The 20,640-nt window shown below is 61.0% G+C and overlaps 8 protein-coding genes across 8 annotated transcripts; 3 read left to right on the plus strand and 5 right to left on the minus strand.

Annotated features, from left to right (window-relative positions):
* Positions 1-632: 632 nt before the first annotated feature.
* On the minus strand, positions 633-2,465 carry PAN0_003d1505 (uncharacterized protein; the record flags this gene model as incomplete). Its single annotated transcript, XM_014802464.1, has 1 exon — positions 633-2,465. One exon carries the CDS (start codon positions 2,463-2,465, stop codon positions 633-635), a length of 1,833 nt encoding a protein of 610 aa, XP_014657950.1.
* Positions 2,466-2,665: 200 nt separating this feature from the next.
* PAN0_003d1506 (spc97/Spc98) lies at positions 2,666-5,749 on the minus strand (the record flags this gene model as incomplete). Its single annotated transcript, XM_014802465.1, has 1 exon — positions 2,666-5,749. The coding sequence occupies one exon, from the start codon at positions 5,747-5,749 to the stop codon at positions 2,666-2,668; it is 3,084 nt and encodes a 1,027-aa protein (XP_014657951.1).
* A 774-nt stretch (positions 5,750-6,523) lies between these two features.
* On the plus strand, positions 6,524-7,749 carry PAN0_003c1507 (uncharacterized protein; the record flags this gene model as incomplete). Its single annotated transcript, XM_014802466.1, has 3 exons — positions 6,524-6,603; positions 6,670-7,612; positions 7,690-7,749. The coding sequence occupies 3 exons, from the start codon at positions 6,524-6,526 to the stop codon at positions 7,747-7,749; spliced, it is 1,083 nt and encodes a 360-aa protein (XP_014657952.1).
* A 345-nt stretch (positions 7,750-8,094) lies between these two features.
* PAN0_003d1508 (general substrate transporter) lies at positions 8,095-9,822 on the minus strand (the record flags this gene model as incomplete). Its single annotated transcript, XM_014802467.1, has 1 exon — positions 8,095-9,822. The coding sequence occupies one exon, from the start codon at positions 9,820-9,822 to the stop codon at positions 8,095-8,097; it is 1,728 nt and encodes a 575-aa protein (XP_014657953.1).
* Positions 9,823-10,701: 879 nt separating this feature from the next.
* On the plus strand, positions 10,702-11,945 carry PAN0_003c1509 (uncharacterized protein; the record flags this gene model as incomplete). Its single annotated transcript, XM_014802468.1, has 4 exons — positions 10,702-10,836; positions 10,917-11,131; positions 11,344-11,577; positions 11,672-11,945. 4 exons carry the CDS (start codon positions 10,702-10,704, stop codon positions 11,943-11,945), a joined length of 858 nt encoding a protein of 285 aa, XP_014657954.1.
* Positions 11,946-12,421: 476 nt separating this feature from the next.
* On the minus strand, positions 12,422-16,317 carry PAN0_003d1510 (L domain-like protein; the record flags this gene model as incomplete). Its single annotated transcript, XM_014802469.1, has 3 exons — positions 12,422-14,697; positions 14,817-15,016; positions 15,095-16,317. 3 exons carry the CDS (start codon positions 16,315-16,317, stop codon positions 12,422-12,424), a joined length of 3,699 nt encoding a protein of 1,232 aa, XP_014657955.1.
* Positions 16,318-16,767: 450 nt separating this feature from the next.
* On the minus strand, positions 16,768-17,955 carry PAN0_003d1511 (sphinganine C4-hydroxylase; the record flags this gene model as incomplete). The annotated part of the gene is made up of 1 exon (XM_014802470.1): positions 16,768-17,955. One exon carries the CDS (start codon positions 17,953-17,955, stop codon positions 16,768-16,770), a length of 1,188 nt encoding a protein of 395 aa, XP_014657956.1.
* A 1,341-nt stretch (positions 17,956-19,296) lies between these two features.
* Positions 19,297-20,631, plus strand: PAN0_003c1512 (ubiquinol-cytochrome C reductase complex core protein 2 precursor; the record flags this gene model as incomplete). The annotated part of the gene is made up of 1 exon (XM_014802471.1): positions 19,297-20,631. The coding sequence occupies one exon, from the start codon at positions 19,297-19,299 to the stop codon at positions 20,629-20,631; it is 1,335 nt and encodes a 444-aa protein (XP_014657957.1).
* Between the last annotated feature and the right edge of the window lie 9 nt (positions 20,632-20,640).

Below are 20,640 nucleotides of genomic sequence, written 5' to 3' on the forward strand. Positions count from 1 at the left end.
CCGAGATGTCCGAAGAGATATCCGACACTCGTTCCGCATGGTGGAGCACGCTGACGTTCGCGTACATGGAGCTGAAGGGCTTCGATTGCCGACACCATCTTGTGCCGCCTCTGCAACGCGTCACCAAATTTAGCGCCGGCAATCTCTTGCGGGCGCATTCGCTTCGCGGACCCCAGACCCTGTGCTCTGGAGTGGCTCCGAGGGACACCTTGCACGCTCTACCTCCCCTTCTCGGCATGAAACTCCCCCGCAAATGCATTTGCGGTGCCGCCGGACCCTGCCGTCTTTGCAGCCGTCGATCGCAGACGCCCACACCTTACCGAGCCGCCCCTTGCCCGCCGTTGAACCTTAAGCTCGCAAATCCTTTTCGGTCTTACTTCTTACGGCGCAAACAAGCGGCCTCAAAGATCTCCGAAGTCGCACTGAATTGATTGCCGGCGTTCAGATCGGATCCATTTCCATCGGTCCAGCATCGTCCGAAGTCCGGACTCCGCTCCAACATTCGCTTCATTAGCCAGCAACTCGCTTCACTAGCCGCCAACGATTGACAAGGCGTGGGTAACTAGCGTCAAGGGGCAGATCTACGGCATGGTCGCGGCAATCAACGTTATTTCGGGAAAGTGGTTCGGGAATCAGGGGAGCGGATGGGGATGGTCGGGCCACGAATCGGCGTGATGGATGAGGTTGACCAGGTGGGTCGGGTTGCCATGCTGGTGCGCAGGGAAGAACATCTTCCAATTCGAGAGTCTCCTCTCGCGCATCTCTCTGTCCTTCTCCAGCCTCATCGCATCGTCCTCGAGGCATCGGACATCTCCCATCTCGCGCTCGCAGTGATTCTGCTGTAGCACCCTCGACCACCAAGCCTCCTTGGTCAGCGTAACCGCCCTTCTGCTGAGGGGATCCAACGTCCCAATGTGCTCCCCAGGTCTATGCTCTGGTAGAGCGACAAGTTCGCCCTCTCCGACTTTGGGATTGAGGAGCATGACGCGTATTCTTTCGTCGCCGATCCTGTCTGCTGCGCCTGCGATGGTCTTGGTACGCTCGAAACGGCGCATCCTGCTTCCTGCACTGGCTGCATCGAGCACGATTCGGATGAGCAACCTCTCGAGCTTAGCGTTCTCCGCCAGGATGCGCCGCAGCATATGCTCGAGCTTGTCGTCGTCTAAAATGTGGCCCGGGTAGAAGCTCAGCGTGATGAGTCGCAGCGAGCGCAGCGAGGCGAACAACGGCGTGATCCATGATTCGAGCGTCGCTGTACACACGTGGTACGCGTAGATCTCCCGTCCGCGCCGACGTTTTTGCAACGATGCTTGGCACGACACTAGCGTCGAAGCGGCAATGTCCGCTTTCGTCGAGATCTCCGGGAGGGGCTGGGAGGTGGTGCCTATAGGAGCATCTGTAGCCTCCTCTGGGTGCACGGCGCTAGAGTCGACGGGCTGAGTCGCGAGAGCTGCTAACCGCTCTTGGGCATCTTGCATATCCCATGGATCGAGATCGTCTTCTGATGGCCCGGCTGCGGTCGCAGCCATCAGGGGCTGTGGTATCCGAGCCGACGGAAGCGATGCTGCTAGTGGACCGGGCTGACCTCGCGAATGCACCGGGGAAAGACGACGCTGGCGCGCGTACAGGGTCTGCCATGCGGGTTCGTGCGGCCTGTCGATCCGCGGGTCGCCTACAGACCCTGCACCCTGAGAGTGTCGCCGAGTGCTACTGCTGCTAGCTCCTGTCAGGGGACTTGGTTCTGCCGGAGTAGACAAAGTGAAAGAGCGGTCCGGTTCTCCTTGTGGAGTGCCATCTACGTCGAAAGCTGCATCTTCGTCACTTACAGCAGAGTCGTCATCGCTGCTGCTCCTGTCAGGGTCGCTGACCTCTTCGATGAGCTGCTCCTCTGCCCAGTACACGCTCACGCTGCGATACTGCTTCGGCTTTGTCCTGCTCCTGTCTAGTTCCTTGCTGCTCCTTGTAGTAGGTTTCGTCCTCGAAGCATAGGCGTGCCCAACGACGAAGCCGCCAGGGCATTCCTCGTACCACGCTGCTTCGCTTAGCTTGAGCGACCTCGGCTTGACATCCAATCCGTTCCTCCCCAATGCAGAGAGATTCCCGAGCCAGGCCTTCTCCACCCTTCTGAGCGTCTCTACTGGGTCCTTCTGTGCAGCCAGCTCGGCGAAGAACGCTTTGCCGGCCGCGTCTGTATCGAGCGTCAGCGTCTGTAGGAGAAATGGTCGCGCGATTGAGCAGAAGAGCTTGGATACGCGCAGAAGATGCCCTGTCCAGGCCCAGGCTGATGTATACGCAGCGCGCAGCGGATGATCGAATGGCGATGTCGGCTCTTCAGAGCTCCTCGAGACGCTCGGAGTCACCAAGGGGCAGGGAGACGACGTGAAGATGGCGAGCTCGATGATATCGACGAGGATTTCGGCCGGAAGCCGCGGCTGCTGAGACGAGGCTGATGCGGCGGCCGACATGGCACATCGTGCACGGCTTGATGGTTGCGAACAGGTCGATAGCGCCTCAACGTCGGGGACGTGCGTCATGCTTGTCATGCCTCCACTTCCCCGCACCTCGTCGATCTCACATATTCAAGCCAAAAATTCGTCCTCCTCGCCTTCATCGCCGAACAGACTAAGCAAGAGCCGCTGAAATGCTTTCGATTTTTCCTCACAGTCTACAGATTGGAGCTCTGGAAGCGGTAGGCGAGCGGGAGTGCGGCCGGGTTGTCGGTGGTGCTGAGCAGGTTGACGACGTCCTTGTACGTCTTGGCATATCTCTCCCAGTGCTTCTGCACCCTTGCCAAGAACTCGTGCGTGGACTCCTGCAGCGGTGGGTCTGGGGCGACGCCCTTCTTGCCGCCCGCTTTCTTCCACCGCTCCGTCTCGAGCAGCAGCTGATCCTGGAAGCGCGTCCTATTCTCGACAAACACGTTGATGACCGTGGTCAGCTGCGAGTGGAGCTCGAGGTAGCGCAGGTCGGTAAACATGAGCTCCTTGCGCGTGGTGTTGAGGAAGGCAAAGTGGTCCTTCATCAGCTGGTCGACCGTCTTGACGTTGCGCAGCTTGCGCTCCAGATCCTGGTAGTTGGGCTCCACGACCTCCATCATCTGGAATGCCAGAAGCTGCTCGACGAAGAACGTCATGCGCGAGCGCAGCTGGAAGAGGCGTTGCTTCCACTTTTCCAGTGCCGGATGGGTGCGTTGCTTCCAGAGCGCTGAGGACGAGTGGTCAAGCCACAGCTCGGACAGCGACCGTTCGAGCGTCTTGAGGTGGAACAGGCCGCGGCTGACGAATTGGTATCGCAGGATGTTCTTGCGGCTGATGACGAGCGACACGGGGAACTTGACTGCAACATCAAACTGCAGCAGGCTGACCGAAGGAACAAATGTCTCCTTGCCCGAGCTTCCAGCTGCTGCTGCGGCGGCAGCCGCGGCCGCAGCATTTGCCTGTGCGAGCTTGGTCGCTTCGATGCCGCCCTTGGTCTCGGCGATGCGCTTGAGCTGGTCGTATGCGCCCTCGGACGCAAGCACGATGCGGACGTCTTCGCGATACGGATCTTCGAAGCCGACCGTGCTGCTGGATCCCAGCACGGCACCGAGATGTGTCTGGAGGCGCTGCTGCACCGTTTCTCTGGTCTTGGTGGGCGAGACCTTCTTGGCAAGCTCGTGGGCGGACTGCTCCAAGAACGACGAGAGAAAGTCGGACTCGGAGAAGAAGAAAAAGTGCTTGAGCGAGCGCAGACGCTCGAGGATGTGCTGGTCCTCGAGCAAGAGCTTGAGCAGCGCAGAGTTGGCGCGCTGGTAAGCGGCCTCTATGCGACGGAAGAAGGACTCGTCGTTCATGACCACAGCGACGGACCTTGCCGCACGGCCGACTCGCTGGTCGCTGCTGGCCGCGTCAGTGAGCGCAACATCCGGGTCGGAGGGCACCTCGAGGCCGCATTCGCGAATGACGTTGAGGTACTTGCCCGCCAGGAGGATCTTGTGCTTCCACGGTTCGAGGAACGACGGGATCTTGGCGCCTCCCGTGAGAAAGCCTCGCGGGTTCTCTTCCTCGTCCTCGATCTCGGCATCCAGATCAAGGCCAAGCTGCCGCTGACGTTCTCGCTTTGCGATGGTGGTCTCGTCGCGGAGGGTGTAGCGCGTTTCCCAGTACTCGTCGGTTGGATCGGACTCAAGGGCGGCCCGGGTAACCTTTGCGTCTTCCATGACCATGAACTCTTCGTACGTGTCGGAAAGGTCGCCCGTAGTGATCCACTTGACCAGCGTCTCTGCATAAGGCTGCGAGGCGCGCTGGAAGAGCGTGGTAAAGAGCGCGTGCGCCTTGGGGTCGCCGCCCATGCGTGTGATGCGGTCCCAGAGCATGGACAGCACCTCGCCTCCCTTTGCGATGCCGCCCTCGACACCCTCGTCTTCGGGATCGTCGAGACCGAGCAGCGCCCTACGCTCGCGCTCGAGCGCCGAGGTACCACTGATTTCGGATGCGCCATCGCCGTCGGACGAATCGTCGTCGTCCTCATCATCAAAGAGGTCGGCGTGAGAGATGCCGACGATCTCGTCGGTGAGTGCGCGAACGGCAGCGAGTGTGCGTGCGGTCTCTTGAATCCAGACAAAGAGCCTCTGCAGGCTGAAGGAGGCGGACGAAGCCATCTGATGCTCGAGCTGGACCACCAGCAGTTCGTAGTCATGGAGCAGGTCGCGGATGGCTGAGCAGAGCGCGTGATTGACGGTGCCATATTCCAGGCCCGAGTCGGTCTCGATGAAAGCATAGATGGCGGTGTAGTCGGTGGCGAATGGGACGATGCGGTCGACGAGGTCGCGGAGCGGGGCGTCAAGGGCTGGGTCGATGATGAACTGGGCGCCGCGAAGCCGGTGAGCCACGTCTTCGGGATCGTAGGAGGAGGCGTAGGTGATGTACTGGCCCTCGATGCCGAGAAGTACGTAGAGGAGGTCCTCGAGGATGAGAGCCTCTTGAAGATCGCGGTCGACCAGGCTGAGCGGCACGAAGGAAGGGTCCTCGTTCTCTGAGGCTGGCGCGGCTGCAGAACTTGTGCCGGCGACGGCGACGGGTGCCACTAGATCGGGCCGCGACTCTTGCCTCGTTGCAGGCTTCGCAGGTTCTTGGACTGACGCGGCGGAGAACAGGGGTTGCTGGCTGGAGGGTGCGCGTGCGGATACGGCGTTGCTAGAGGACGAGATGTGGCGCGTCTTTGCCTTTCGCGGAGTGGGTTGAGGTACTCGTCTGTTGAGCGGATTGAAGACGAAGCTGCCTTCGTTGAGAAAAGAGTCGACCGGGGCCACACCCTTGCCCTTGAGCGACTTTGCAGCAGCTGCTGCGAGCGCTGCGCCGTCGGGACCTTTGCCAGCGCCTTGTGTCAGACCTCGCGATACGGGAGCTTTTCCGAAGCGGCGGAGGTGATACTCGGTGGTGGACTTGACTTCGGGCGCGTTGACCGCATTCTCGTCGGCTTCGGCGATGACGTAGGAAGCTGTTGTCCTATGACCACCTTCACCCAGCTCGGGGATGCCCTCGATGCGGTCGGATGCAGCAGCCAGGGGCTCGTTGGGATCCGAGGTGCGCCACGAGGACATGGCGGATTGACCTGTCGACTTTTCGACGGAGAGGAGACGTTTAGACATCTTGTCAAACGCCTTGGCGCTGAGGTTGAGATGATTCTTCTTGCGCATAGAACGGCCAACGGGTGTGGCGGGAACTACGGGCGGCCGCGATGACCCACTGGATGTACGTGCGCTTGACATGCTGGTGCAGTGAATTCTCAAGGAGTGAGCCTCGGAGGCTGTCCGAAGAAGCTACGACGCGGTGGGCAGAAAGGAGGGTCGGGATCTCCGCCGATCAGGTCGAGTGGTGTGCGGTTGCGGAAGGCTGTGGGTGCGATGGTTGGAAGTGAGGCAAGCCGATGTCGGAGGGGGGATGAGGGGTATACGGTTCTCGTGGAGATGGAGGCGCAGACGATATCCTTCGGTGCTCGTGAACTGCGGAGGTATGGAGCCGATCGGGTGTTGCGTGTGAGTGTTGCTCTGAGCGCCCTGCGTCCGCGTCCAAAAAATTCAGAATTGAATGTTAGTACAGCTAACGCGCAGCGCGACGCGACTCGGGCCATCCGGTCAAAAGTGCGCGTGGGTCAGAATTGCAATCGGGGACGAGCCGACTCGACTCCTCCTTCTCACGGTGGAAGCTGTGACTGGTTGAAGCTCACACGCTGAGCAGCGTAAGCTCTGCTGACCTGAGACTCTCAGAGACCTGACTGGAGTGGCAAAAGAACGACCAATCCGTGTGGCATGCGGATGGATCCGTGGGAGGTGCGGATTGTGCGGATCGGGACCGGGTGTGATTGAGCGCGAAGTGTTGCTTGTTGGACCCTTTCGGCTGTCGGAGGTTCTGCTGCGAGTCAGTATTCGAGGCTGCTTCTCGGCCAACTACTGTCTGCCTGGACTCTTCCCGAGAAAGCATCACAAGTGTCCGCTCGCCCCTCACCGCTACCTCAATCGACTCCATCGCGAGCATAGTCAGCCATGTCGCTTCCCAGCGATGCCGAGATCACCGAGCAGGTCCGCGTCATCATCGAAGAAGCCTTCGACAATGGCACCGTAGCGTGAGTACTTTACACCGCCTTCCTCACCTAAGTTTGCAGTGCTGACCGGCGATTGCGATGATACAGCGAGTACTCGAAGCGCACCATCCGCAACATGCTCAATGAGCACTTTGGCGTCGACCTCGAGAGCAAGAAAAAGTTCATCAGCGCCGCCACGCAGGATCAGGTCAATCGCGTCACTGCCGAGCGAGAGAAGGCCGCTTCCACGTCGCGGTCGCGCTCTCCTTCGCCCGCCAAGGCTTCCAAGGCCTCCGCGCGAGCCTCATCCACCAAAGCGCGCCCAGCGTCTGCATCTAGTCGACCGAAGCCGGCGCCGAAACGCAAGCAACCTGCCTCGGAAGAGTCGGACGCCGAGGAAGCCGAGCCCTCCGCCTCGCGCGAGGACGGACACGATTCGGACTTGGGTGATGCGCAGGCCGAGCTGTCCGACTTTAGCGAGCTCGAAGACGATGCCTCCACCTCTCGTTCTCGCAAGAAGTCCAAGCCGACCAAGACCAAGACCTCCACGACGACAAAAGCGCCGAAAGCCAAGGCGAAGGCAAGCTCGTCGGGGGGGAGCGAGGCAGAGCAGCGCCTCGCGCGTCTCAAGAAGCTCGTGATCGAGTGCGGCGTACGCAAGCAGTGGAAGAAGCTGTACGAAGCCGCCGACGTTTCCGAGACCGACTTTGCCGGCCAGTGCACTGTGGTGCAGGGCGTGCTGCGCGAGCTCGGCATGACGGGCAAGGGCTCCGTCGAGCAGGCACGCAAGATCCGCGAAGAGCGTGAGTTCGCCGACGAACTCGCCGCCCTCCAGGAAAACACAGTCATGAGCTCGGACCGATCCCGACCCACCAGAGCGTCGCGCACCAAGTCGACCGTCGTAGCCATTAGCGACGACGAAGCCAGCAACGCTTCCGATGAAAGCGACTTCGAAGCCGCCGCTCCAGCATCACGAAGCTCTAAGAAGACTGCCGCCCGCTCGACAAGCGACGATGACGACGATAGCGAAGACGAAGGTCCCTTACGAAGCGTAAGTCCGCCTCGAATCTGCACCACACTCCACCTGCATTCCACTGACAGTTTTGCTTTTCAATCTCATTGCTACAGAGATCCTTCAAGTCGTCGCTGGCAAGCTTTGCTGCGGACCTCAACTCCGACTCTGACTGAGCTTCCTCAATGCCCAATTTCATGTCAATCAATCTCGGCCTGTGATACAGCTGTTGTCATGCTATTGCTGCTGCGAGGACGCCTAGCGAAGGGACTTTCGCATTATCGTGCTTGATCCTCGAGGGAGAACTTTTCGCCAACACTCAAGGCGGCGGAGCCCGACGCGTCAGCGTTGCGCACCAGACACGTCAACTCGCCACACACTGCTCGAAGCCATTGGTGACACGGACACATGCTTGCGAGACGAAATGATGCTAAGAATACAATTGCGAGCTTATCATGGAAGCTTGGATGCTGGGAGACATTGTCGATGCGGATTCAGAGTTCCTAGCGACTTGTTGCCTTTTAGGCGACGTCGGAAGTGCCAAGGCGCGTGGGGTTCGACTCCTGCGAAGCGGCACCAGAGCCCTTGGCGTCCACGCCCTTCTTGTCGTCGCCGAGCGACGCAGTGGGCGAAAGATCTGTTGGGTTGGTGCTTGCCGCAGAGTTATCGTCCATCTGCCTGCTCTGGTCGATCATGAGCCTCTCCGACTGCGTCATGTACGTCGTCCACTTGCGCGTGGGCACATCGGCCTCGAGCATCTCGTTGATCTCCTCGAGCGAGCGACCGAACGTCTCGGGGATGTAAAAGTAGACGAAGGTCATGGCAATGAGAGTGCCAACACCGTAGATCCATCCAATCTGAGCGCCAAGACCGGCATTGTAGAAGAGGTACGGCAGGGTGAAAGTGACGGCCCAGGCGATCACCCAGAAGCATGCCGTGCCGACCGACATGATCTTGCTGCGGTTCTTGCCAACTGCAAGCTCGCTCGCCACTACCCAAGCAAGAGGACCCCAAGCAAGATTGAAAAAGAAGACGTAGATGCAGATCATGGCGGCGATCGTACGGCCCTGGGTGACGGTGATGACGCCCGGGTAGGGGAGGGACTCGCCCTGGGGCGGCAGACCCTTGGTGCCGATGCCTGCGACGACGAAGAGGGCGATGAACATGGGCACCGAGGTCCACAGAATGAGCGGTCGGCGGCCGAAGCGGTTGACGAGCAGGAAGGAGCAGAGCACACCGACGACCTCGATGACATCGACGATGATGGTGATGATGAAGGCGTCCTTGAGACCGACGGCGGTCATGAAGGTGACGGTGTACGAGAAAATGAACTGGACACCGCCGATCTGCTGTCCGATGAGAATGCCGAGCACGCAGATGAACTTGCGCAGTTCTACACCGCGGAAGAGGGTGCCCCAGCCGCCCTCGCCCGAGAGCTCAAGTTCGTCCTGGCGCGCCTGACGGAACGAGTTGTACTCGAGCGCGATGACCTTGTCGCGGACGTCGTCGTTCTGGCCCTTGTTGACGCGCTTGAGCGCAGCGAGTGCCTTTTCGTCACGGTTCTTCTGGATGAGCCAACGGGGCGACTCGGGGATGATGAACTGGGCGCCGACGAGGATGGCAACGAAGAAGAGGTTGAAAATGATCGGGATGCGGTAGGACCAGGTGGAATCGATATCCTTGGTGCCCTGGGCGATGCATGCACCAATCACCTGGCCGATGGCGAGCATGAGCTGCCACGACGAGACGATGGCACCTCGAATAGCGGTGGGTGCGATCTCGGAGAGGTAGAGGGGCGTGCAGTTGGAGATGACACCGACACCGGCGCCGAGCACACCTCGGCCGAGGGTGAGGAGTGCCTTGGAGCCGATGGTGACGAGCTGGAGGACCACACCGAGAGTAACGAGGGCACATGCGCCGAAGAAACCGCCGCGGCGACCGACGTAGTCACCGAGAGGGGCGGCGACGAGCGAGCCGACGACCTCACCGGCCTGCACGATCGAGGCGTAGAGCGACTGGTCGTTGGAAGGGATGTAGTATTCGCCGCGGTCGTTGAGAACACCAAAGTCGCGCTTGAAGCGGTTCATCTCGAGGATACCGGTGAAGTAGGTGCCGTCATAGCCGTAGAGGATGGCACCGACGACGGCGAGGGCGCAGAAGAAGATGGGTCGGACATTGGCTTTGGAGAGCAGCTTGGTCTCGCCGACGGAGACGCCGTTGGGCGAGGAGGAGGCAGCGACGCCACCCATGTTTGTGCGTGGAAGGGAGGATTAGAGGAGACGAGCACCACTCGGAACGTGCGCAATGCTCCAATCTGAGCAAGGACTCCGCTTTGCAAGTAGAGCGTTGGTGATGGGGGACAAGGATAGGGGAGCGACCGTTGGGGCAGGAAATCGAATCGGAAGACCCTACGACCGGCAGGCGGTACTTATATCACACTGGACTTGCGTGGGCGCAGGATGAGTGATATGGCGCGGCGAGACTCTGGCGGACCCACGGAGAGGCGGGAGCAACAGGCGATGTTCGCAAGGCGATGGTCGGTCGACCGGTCGGTCAATTCAAGCGGAGATGCGCCTATGATGCCCCGCGGCCAGTCGACAGGAAAACGGCGCAAATGGAAAGCGGGGCAAGCTCAAGCTGCTGCAGGCGCTGCGGTCCGATGATGCGATGGCACCATGCCAGAGGGCCGGGGTTGGGCAACAGACGCAGGCAACAGCCAATCGTGGAATCGCTAGCATCCACACAGGCTGCCGTGCTGCTGGCCAAGCCATGTTGGGGGCAGCCAAAGGCAGCGTGGGGGGAAATGCACACACAGACCCGCCAAGTGTGACACTGGCAGGCATGAATTGTGGGCTCAACATCGGCTGCTCGCTCACCAAAACAAAAAAAAAGGAGCAAGTTCGGCTTGATGCCGCAAGCGAGCCTTGCTGCAATTCACACCTCACGCAACCGATCCCTCCCGCGCTTTCCTCCGACTTGAGAACGTCGCCTTGCCTTGACTGCCGAGAACAATGGCCCACCGAAGGGTCAACGTAGCTCATAAAATTGCGCACAGCTGTCCGCTCTGAATAGGCTGTGGAGCATCTCATGATCAAGTCGTCGAGCGCAGCCTTGGAGGTCCTTGCGCAATGGGTGCGCCGTTCTCTGCGGAGTTGGTCGGCGCGTGGGCGTGGATCGTTCCGCTGCACCACCAATCAGCACGCTCCTCGAGCGAATCGAGTCGCGAGGTGACGGCATTCGACGCAACCAGGATGCAGAACAAGGTTCGAGACGCTGGTCGACCGCTCGACTTTGCTCGCCTGAAGCGTCGAACCCCCCGGCCGACGTCTCCATCTCGCCGAAGACCATGCTGAGTGCGGTTCTGCCTGCCGTGCTTCCAAATCCGCGGCTAATCTTTGCGGCAGCTCGTCGAAACGATGGTGCGCGCAAAGTGGCAAGCGAGGACCTAATCCTCCGAAAATCCTCCGCGCTCGCATTCCGCAACCCACTCGTCCCTGCACCTCGATCCTGCCCTTGCCACCTCGCCTCTTTCTGCTCGAACCTTCGACGCAGTGCAGAGTCACTGGATACAGTGCTTTGTGCTTTCTTGGTTGAATCTGTTCCCGCGATTGGAGGTGCGGCAGGCGTGTGGGTCTTCTCAGACGAATAGATCGTCGAGGCGTGCGAATCTGAAGCGAAGCAAGACGACGTCAAGGTGAATGCCACATTTCCAACTCAGCTTGGGCAGCTGCAACCGCGGAGAATTTTGCGCGCTCGCTGCACTTTGGCAGCGTGGACCGCGGTGCGGATCTGTCAAATCGGTCAAAATCGTCTTTCTTTGCCTGCCGCCAGCACGGTGCGTCACGAGGTCGGGCGGTCCGAAACTGCTCCTTTGGCGAAGTCGGCTACGAGTGCGGCACTCGACACCGAAACTGTGCCGCATCGGCTCGTCCGCTCCAGCCTTCGGCACGAAGCCCTGTCTGCGTCCGCACCAGGTGGCTTCCCGCTTTGTTTCGCGAGCTCCGGTACGTCACATGGTTGCTCCGCCTGCCCACGGCGGTCGCCCTTATGCCAAAGACTCTCGGGCCTTGGACTTCTTCGCACCCTCGATTCGACCAGGCGAGATCGCGATCGGCTGGACGCTATCGAGCGATCGCATCGTTTGCTGGTTATCAGACACTGCGGCCAAGCGAGCTCGGTTCAAGTCGCCTCGTCCTCGTTTGATGGCGCGTGGCGTTCCCACAAAGTCGTCTTCCCCCACTCGCTGCCACCGAAACGGCGGGTTCGCGGTGAGCCAACTCTGCTCGAACTCGCTGATCGGGCCATCCGAACCGCAGCGCGCGTTCCTGCGCGGGGGGGGGGCGGAACAGACTCGGCGAAACTCTTGCGTTAGCCTCTTTCGCAAGACCACGCGCTCGAGTGAGATTCATGCCATCCTTCCGCGCCGTGTAGGGATTGTGTGGGTCACCGGGCGGACTCTCTCCGGCTGATCACGTCCGTGGTGGGGCATCGCCGGTGGCAATTACAACGAGGTTCCCCGCACCAAAGCGGCGCACACTGGCTCTGGGTTTGCGCGGGTTCAATTTGCCGGGTGCGGGGACAGCCTCGGTGAGTATGCATGCGAGCTTCGGCAGGCCGTCTGCGCAGAAAGCGTGGGGTCGACCCAACAAAGTTGAGTTCCACCTCCGCGTGGCCAGAGAGATGGAAATGAAGCGATCTTCTCGACCCTTGCGATGTGTCACACCAGCTTACAGAAGCTTGACAAGTCGGCGGCACACGCGGCTTGGCACGGATGCCGAGCTTAAAACGTAGCTCTGAAGCCTCACGAGTCGTTGCATTGCGCGGAACGAAGGGAGACAGAAGCAGAGATCACGTACGGCCAGGCGTGGACCACACCTTGACTGTGCCGTCCGCGGAGGCCGTGACGATCTCGGTCGAGGTGAGCGTGGTATCGGGATTGGCTTCGAGCCACAAGATGGGTTTCGCGTGCGCAGCCGCATGCTTGGGTCCCACGGGCACGCGTTCGGACGAGACCATGTCCCAACCCAAAAGACTGCCCTGCTCGTCGCCGGCAATCACGCCGTCTTCCTGCGTGGTGAGAGCCGCCCTGCAGCGGAGCGAGGCGTGCTGGTGTCCTGAATACGTCTGCAGCCGCGAGCCGTCGCGCGTATCGAGCAGACGCACCGTCGAGTCGAGCGTCGCCACCACCACCGACTTATCCAGCCGCGACGGACACACCGACGTGATGGGCGCCGGCAGGGTGTCCGCCCGAAGCTCACCGGCGCGCAAATCGTAGCACCTCAGCACACCGTCGACCGAGCCCGAGTAGATGCGGTCGCCACGCACGCTGAGCGACGTCACCGCGTCCTTTGCCTCGGCCATCTCGACGATCGGTCGCCACGCACCCTGTGCACGCAGGTCGAAAACCCGCACGACGCCATCGAACCCACCCACCGCCAGCACGCTCCCATCGTCGTCTCTGCCGCCAAAGCGCACATCGTTGACGCGGCCTGCGAACCCGTCGAACCGGCGCAGCACGCTGCCCGTGGCCACGTCCCAGACGTACACCGACTTGTCGGCGCCGCCCGAGGCGAAGCGCGTGTTGTCGCGCGCAATGTCGAGCGCATGCACCTCGTAGCTGTGCTGCGCATACGTCTTGATCGCCTGCTCCGCCGCCTGACTGGCGTTCCACAGCCGAATCGCCCGATCCGAACCGCCCGTCAGCAGGTAGCGTCCGAGCGAGTTATAGCGCACTACGTTGACCGGACCCCTGTGCGCCGCGTACGTCTGCGTCAGATGGGTAGGCAACTTGACTGAGCTCGAGAGCGCAACTACATGGCGTGGCGATCGCGACTTATGCTCACCTCGCTGTGTGTCGGATGCTTCGGCGTTGAGCGCGCGTGCAAACCAGCGCCCGACGGCGCTTGTGCTGGCGCCGTCCTTCTCTACGGGTTCAGGAGGCAGTGTGGGTGCAGGCGCACGCACGGACGAAGGATCCAGACCGTTTGCGCGCTGTTCTCGTTCCCAGACCGAGTCCATATGCCAGCGTGCGAGCGCATGCGTGAGCACGGCATCGAATCTGCGCGCACGTGCCGCGTCGAGCATGCCATCCTCGGCCTCGTCGCCGTCGTACGGGAGCGCAAGCCCATCAGGATCGATTCCCTCGCCAAAATCGAGCAGGCGAAACTCGTCTTCGGCCAGCGCGACGTACGCGCGCGCCGCCCTATCGTCCGGCGGCGCATCGTCGGTGGTCTTGCTCGAGGAGGCGGCGTTGCGCGCGAGGGTGGCGCGGAACTTGGCCTGCGCATTGCGTCTGGCCGCGGCGGTCTTTTCGCGCGCAGACCGCAGCGGTGGGCCCTGTAGTGAAGCTGCCAGCTCTGGATTTGCGGCGAGTTGCTGATCGACAGCGTGGGCGGGGATGAGGATGAACGCGCGCGTATGCAGGAGATGCGGCGACGTCGAGAGGACGGCGCGCGGAAGCGCATTGAGCAGACACAACTCGTGCGTCGACACGCCGAAGCGGATCGCGATCGCCGCCAGCGTGTCGGTCTTGCGCAGCCAGTACTGTCGTGTCTCGCCATCGCCCCTGCGCGAGGAGGTGGGATCGGAGGGCGATGCTTCGTGCGGATCGTGCGGATCGACCTTGCGCCGATGCGCCACGAGCGAGTCCGTCTGCACATCTGAGTCCGCACCTTCCCTGGCGTTGGCTTGTTGTGGGGCGGTATCGAGTTCAGCCTCTGCGCTTGCCTTGGACGCCTGCCTCAGCAGAGCCGGCGTCGCCTTGCGCCTTTCGCTCGCGCTGGCACTCTCGCTACTTGACGCTACCTTTCGCAGCGAATCCTCACCATCCTCCAGAACAAACGCGGATGCTGGCGGGTCTTGGCGTCCAGACTCGGTATACGGTGGTGGTGCGACGTCCTCGTCTTGAGCTAGTGCCGATTCGGCATCGAACACGACCTGGCCTGCACGAGTTACGTCGCTTCGCGGGCCCTTGCGAAACGCCGCATGTGCATCTTCGCACATCGGACAGAAGGTGGCGAGCCTTGCATTGCGATCCAAGCATGCGGCGCATACTTGGCGACCACAGCACCCGTGCACGTATACTGCCGCCGCCTTGACATTGGCTGGGATCGTAGACGAACAGCCTAGGCACAGTGAAGACATCGTAGCGTCGCAGAGCACATGGAGGTGCATAAGAATGCGCAGCAGGAAAGGTTGAGTGGCTCCATGTCTCTCTCGCGCGCGCGCCTAAAAATCACCTCACCGAACCCCGCATATCCATGTGGAGGCTTGTCCTTCAAAGCTGTAGCGCCTCGTTCAAACCACACATCCAACAGATCGAATGCTGCAATCATCCATGCAAAGAGCGAAGTGATAAAGAAGGATCCTGAACATGCGGTGCAGGATGCAGGGTACAAAAGATGAGCGAGTGGGTGCGCCGGGCCAGATTGCGTGGTATCGAGTCTGGCCTGGGTTCAGCGGATGAAGGTGGCGTCAATCTGCTTGATCTGGGGCAGGAGCAATCGGAGCTTCCTCCTATACGCGGGGCCCTCTTTCTTTTGCGCCGGATTGCCCTCGAGATACACCGTCTCGAGGTTGGGCATGTTGTTCGGCCCGAGCTGGCGGTCGACATCGTTGAGATCCTCGATCCGGTTGTCGTTGGCCCAGAACTCCTCGAGCTGGTTGAGGTGGGCTACATTCTCGATCCTCTCGATCATGTTGGCGCCGATATCGAGCGTTGTGAGCTTCGTGTTGTTCTCGAGGCCCTCAATTTTGGTAAGGCCATTGTGGGAGAGGTAGAGCTCTTGGAGGTTGACGAGCTTTTCGAGGCCTTGGAGCTTGGTGATGCGATTGGACTGGATGCTGAGCACGCGCAGGTTCGTCAGCGTCGAAATACCCTCGAGCGAGGTGATCTTGTTCTTGCCCAGCCAGAGCTGGGTGAGGTTGGTGAGGTGGCCGATGTTTTCGATCGAGCGCAGACGGTTGCCTCCGAGTTCGAGCGACTCGAGCGAGTGCGCGATGGCGCCCTGCAGATCGTCTGGACGCACGCGCGAGATCTTGTTCTGCACAAAGTAGATGGTCTTGCACTCGCCCAGATGCGACACGTTGCTGATGTGGTGGATGTTGTTGAACGACAGATCGAGCGACTCGAGCTTGGTAAGCTCATCGAGTCCCGAGATCTTCTCGATGCTGTTGTCGTACAAGTCCAAATCCTCGAGCTCGGTCAGGACGCCGATGTCCTTGGTGCGGATCTTGGTCAGCAGGTTCTGGCGCAGACAGAGACGCTTGAGCGAGGGTGCGAAGCGCTGCAGTCCAAGACGCTTGGTGGTGGTCAGGCGGAGGTGGCCCAGGTCGAGCACCTCTTCGGTATCCGGATGGTGGGTGAGCAGCTCCGAGTCGTCCGGAATCTCCTCCGTAGGAGATTCGGGCGCTTGACCGTTGGGTGCACCGCTGTGGTCGACGCGCACGGAGCCGTACTGGACGATACCCCGCGTAATGCCATTGTTGGCTGGCTCGGGCTGGTCTGCCGCACTCGAGGGGCCGGCCTCGTCCTCGGTCTGCGGGTCGTCGTAGTCGTCCGCGGGATTAGCTGCATCCTCTGCCTCTGAATCTGTGTCGTCGGCGTTGCTGTGCTTGCCGTTGGAGTCGGTGAGGGGTGCCGAAGAGGGGCCGCCATTGGACTGTGCTGAGGCTCCATTGATGACGCTAGTGCTTGGTTGCGCTTGTTCCGATTGACCGGGCTGAGATGTCGAAAAGTCCGCCATGTTGGTTCCCTGCCACTGTAGCGAAGGATATGTAGGATTGAGGGGACGATGAAGACGAAGGTGCGTTCGAGCGAAGGAGGATGGCTCGTGAGCGAGCGGCCGAAGCCTTTTGACAGAAAATCCAACGCTCAGTCGCGAGTCGCCTGGCTGGCTGAGTTGACTTCCGCGCCGCGGAGTTGACGCATTTCACTGGCTCCACCACGCGCCGAAAGTTACACTCGGGTCGTATTTGCTCGTTGCCTGCATGCGTTGTGCCACCGCCTCGCATTTGGGCTTTCACTTTTCAGCTCATCACGGCACACAGGCGCAGTGCCAACACGACGAAAGCCGCACACATTGAGAATCTCCAGAGGCGCACGAATGATGGATTGTGTTCTACATGGATCTGGCTGGTCTCGAAAGGACCGAGGAGGGAGGGTATCAATTACCGACGGACGGGTGGCCGTGATGCTATGTTGAAGAGCCTGCTTTGGCTGCATACGACTGGTTGTCGCTGGTGGTGAATGGGTCGTTGGTCTTGGCCACGATCTCGGCTGGAGACGCATCCTTGCCTTCGAGCTTCTTCTCGGCCACGGCGCCGTTGACGCTGCCGTTCGCCGTGCCGTTGCCGTTGGCGTGGGATATCGCCTGCTGCTTTTCGGCTGCACGCTTTGCCTCTGCGAGCTTCTTCATTTTTTGAAACTTTTCCGCCGAGATGCGCGTGCCAAAGAGCACGTCAAAGTGCACAAAGAAGGGCTGCGAGTAGTTGTAGCGGAGGCCGGTCATCTGGTGGTGCACGTCGTGGTACTCTGCGCAATTGGGAAAGAGGAGGTGGAGCGGATCGAGGTACCAGGGGAAGGCGTATCCGCCATGGTCTGCGACGGTCTTGAGCGTGGAGAAGGTGAAGAGAAGGATGCCCTGGCGCAGCGTCATGAAGGAAGCGGCATGCGAGATGACGGCGCCCCCCGAGTCGAGCAGCAGACCCTCGACAGGGTGGTTGTAGAGCGCGCCAAAGGCGTAGGGCACGTAGAGGCGGTGGTGGTGCGAGTGGAAGTGGCGGTAGAGGAAGCGGCTTTCGTGAAAGAGGCGATGCAGCATGTATTGCCAAGCGTCCATGACGAAGAAGGCGAACCAGAACTGGGCGATGGGGATGCCCCACCAGTAGAGCCACCAGGCGGCGGAGAGCGCATCCTGGCTTCCGAAGAGCAGCTTGGTGACGCTCGACTGCAACGAGGGGCCTACGAGCGTAGCGGTGGAGGAGCGGAGGAAGGCGGCGATGTTTGTGATCTTGGCTGGATGGTCGGCAAAGGTCTGCTTGAGGCCTACGACGTCGTCATCGAGGAGGAGGAGGCCGAGGACGGTCTGGATGATCTGCTGGACGACGACCATGACGACGACGCGCGTGACGCCAACGCGATTCCGCTTGGTGACCTCTTCAGGCTCATGCAAGCGGTACTTTTCTGTGAAGGAGAGCTGGAGTGTGTCGAGCAGGTGGTAGAAGAGCGAGGTGACCCAGTAGATGACGATGGGGAGCGCGAGGGAGAGGTGGGTATCCGAGATTCCGGGCACGACGCTGGGCTGCGCCTGAAAGTAGAACGGCGTCTGATTGAGCTTGGCAAGCCCAGTTGCCGTGATGGTGGCATTCGCGAATGCGGTCATATTGGCCAAGAAGGCGGGCGGACCGATGAGCAGCTGGGACTCTTGTGCTTCCGGAAAGTGGATGTGGCGACGTCACGCGCGTTGACGGCTTTTAAGTGAGAAGTGATGACACCAAGCAGGTGGAAGGGACCCTTGCCCTTTGACGTGAAGAAGGAGCGTTGTGTTGTAGGTCGGGCCGATGATGATGGAAAGCTGAGACGAAGAAGCGATGGCTCGATTGTACAGAAGCGAGCCAGAGGTTGATCTCGAGGAAGCGGTGTGGTTGCGAGTTGCTCAGGGTTCAAAAGTCGAATTCACGGCCTTGTCGAGCGCCGCATGGCACGACAAGCACGCTTCCCTGGGCCAACACAAAAACACTCGAGGCCATCACGCTGAGCAGCCTCATGTAAGAAATTTGGCACTGTCCAGCGCAGTTTCAAAAAAGAAAGAGGCAGCGAGTCGAGCTGTGATTTGGCCGGCTGGCGAGAGCCGAGGCAGGCCAGCTGCACCTCGTATGCGCGCCGTCGATGCGTGCATTCACATTTGCCACACACACGCATCATCTGGCCGCTGCTCCATCCACCATGCCTTTGGAGTCGACGTCCCCAATGCAAGTCCAGTGGTTCACTCCGGTGCTCGCCCATCCTAAATTGAGGTTAGTGCTGACCGTTCCAAGTCATCCTTCGCATACTGTACCCCGGGACAGCGACGTCGACCTTGATGCCCACTTTTGGCTGTCCAGAGTCACAAGAGAGACAGTGCGTTAGGCGTATCGGACTTGTCGTTTCGCCTAAACCCAAGGAGACGCGCGAATCGCGTTGCGCAAGATCACAGTTGTTAGAGCGTGCGCTTGTGTGCAGATCCTCTAGCTAAAAGCTCTTCTCGTACGGGGCTGCAAAGCGAGGTTGAGCGAGAGTTGGAAATTGGCACTGGCTCTCGGGCTGGAACGGTTCCGTGATCGGAATAGAAAGCTGAGAGCCGCTGAAATTCGCGCGGTGCAAACGGAGGCCAAAACAAATTCCTCGCTTTCGGTCGCTTTGAAATCCAACCGCTCTCACGCTTCCGCCAGGGCAGCGAGAAGAAGCGTCTGTTCTCGGTCGAGAGTGAGCGTGCGGTGCGGCGCGGGTTGGATTGGAAAGCTCGAATTGTGTGCTTGCCTGGCTAAGAAGGCGAAGAGGGGGTCAATCGCAGCCGGCGCTGCCTCTATCGAACGAGAGGAAGCGCCCGCCAGCCAATCTTCCAGCCCGGACGACGGCGTCGAGACGGCCTGCTCGTCGTCGTTCTCCCTTCTCACCGCTACACTCCTACTCCCGTCACTCGTCCATCCCCTCCTCCCCTATTCCTCACCGAGGCTCCGTCGACATGTCGTTCGCTCGTTCCGCCGCGCCCGTCCGCACCGCGCTCCGCACCGCCGCCAACCAGCAGCGCGCCTTCACCACCGCCAATGCTGCCGGCGTCAAGACCGCCGCTGCTGACGACGGCGCCCTCACCTCCACCGTCACCGTCGCCATCAAGGCCGGTTCGCGCTACGAGTCCGCCCCTGGTGTCGCCCACGTGCTGAAGAACTACCTCTTCAAGTCCAACCAGAAGCGCTCCGCCCTGCGCCTCGTCCGCGAGGCCGAGTTCTACGGCGGTGTCCTCTCCACCGCCCTCACCAAGGAGCACCTGCTGCTCACCGCCGAGTTCCTGCGCGGCGATGAGGAGTTCTTCGTCGAGGCCCTCGGCGACGTCCTCTCCAAGTCCAAGTTCGCTGCGCACGAGTTCAACGAGGAGGTGCTCCCCCAGGTGCAGGCCGAGTACGCCCAGGCGCAGTCCAACCCCGCCGTGCTGGGCTACGACAGCCTCCTCCAGACCGCCTACCGCCAACGCAGCCTCGGTCACTCGCTCTTCGCCTCGCCCGCCTCGCCCATCACCCACCGCCAGACCGTCGACTTTGCGCACGCCGCCTTCGCCAAGGACAACATCGCCGTGCTCGGTTCGGGCATCGACTCGGCCAAGCTCAACCAGCTCGTCTCGGCCCACTTTGGCGAGCTCGCCGCCTCCGCCTCGGTCTCCTCCACGCCCGCAAAGTACTTTGGTGGTGAGCAGCGCGTAGCCTTCGCCGCCCCTCACGGCGCCGAGAACACGCGCGCCGCCCACGGCCACTTCTTCGTCGGCTTCGAGGGTGCCGGCCACAAGGACGCCGAGGCTTCGGCCAACCTCGCTGTGCTGCGTGCGCTGCTCGGCGGCGAGTCGTCGGTCAAGTGGAGCAACGGTGTGTCGCCGCTCTCGCAGATCGCCGAGTCCATCCCCGGCGCTCGTGCGGCTGCCTTCAACCTCACCTTCTCCGACTCGGGTGTGTTTGGCGCGCACGTCTCGGCGCCCTCGGCTTCGGTCCAGCAGGCCGCATCCAAGGTCGCTCAGGCGCTCAAGAACGTCGCCGGTGGTCTCAAGGAGGAGGCCATCAAGGCGGCTGTCGCCAAGGCCAAGTTCGAGCGCGCCACCGTGCTCGAGAACCGCACGGCTGCACACGAGCTCGTCTCGGCCCAGCTGCTCGAGGCCGGCAGCGTGGCTACGCTCGAGAACGCCTTTGCTGCCCTCGACGCCGTGAAGCCGGCATCGCTGTCCAAGGTCGCAGAGAAGCTGCTCAAGTCCAAGCCAACCACCGTGGCCGTCGGTGACGTCCACAAGCTCCCCTACGCCGACGAGGTGCTTTAAAGCTTGGGT

Source organism: Moesziomyces antarcticus, assembly GCF_000747765.1.
Source record: "Moesziomyces antarcticus DNA, scaffold: scaffold_v10003, strain JCM 10317, whole genome shotgun sequence".
Lineage (NCBI taxonomy): Eukaryota > Fungi > Basidiomycota > Ustilaginomycetes > Ustilaginales > Ustilaginaceae > Moesziomyces > Moesziomyces antarcticus.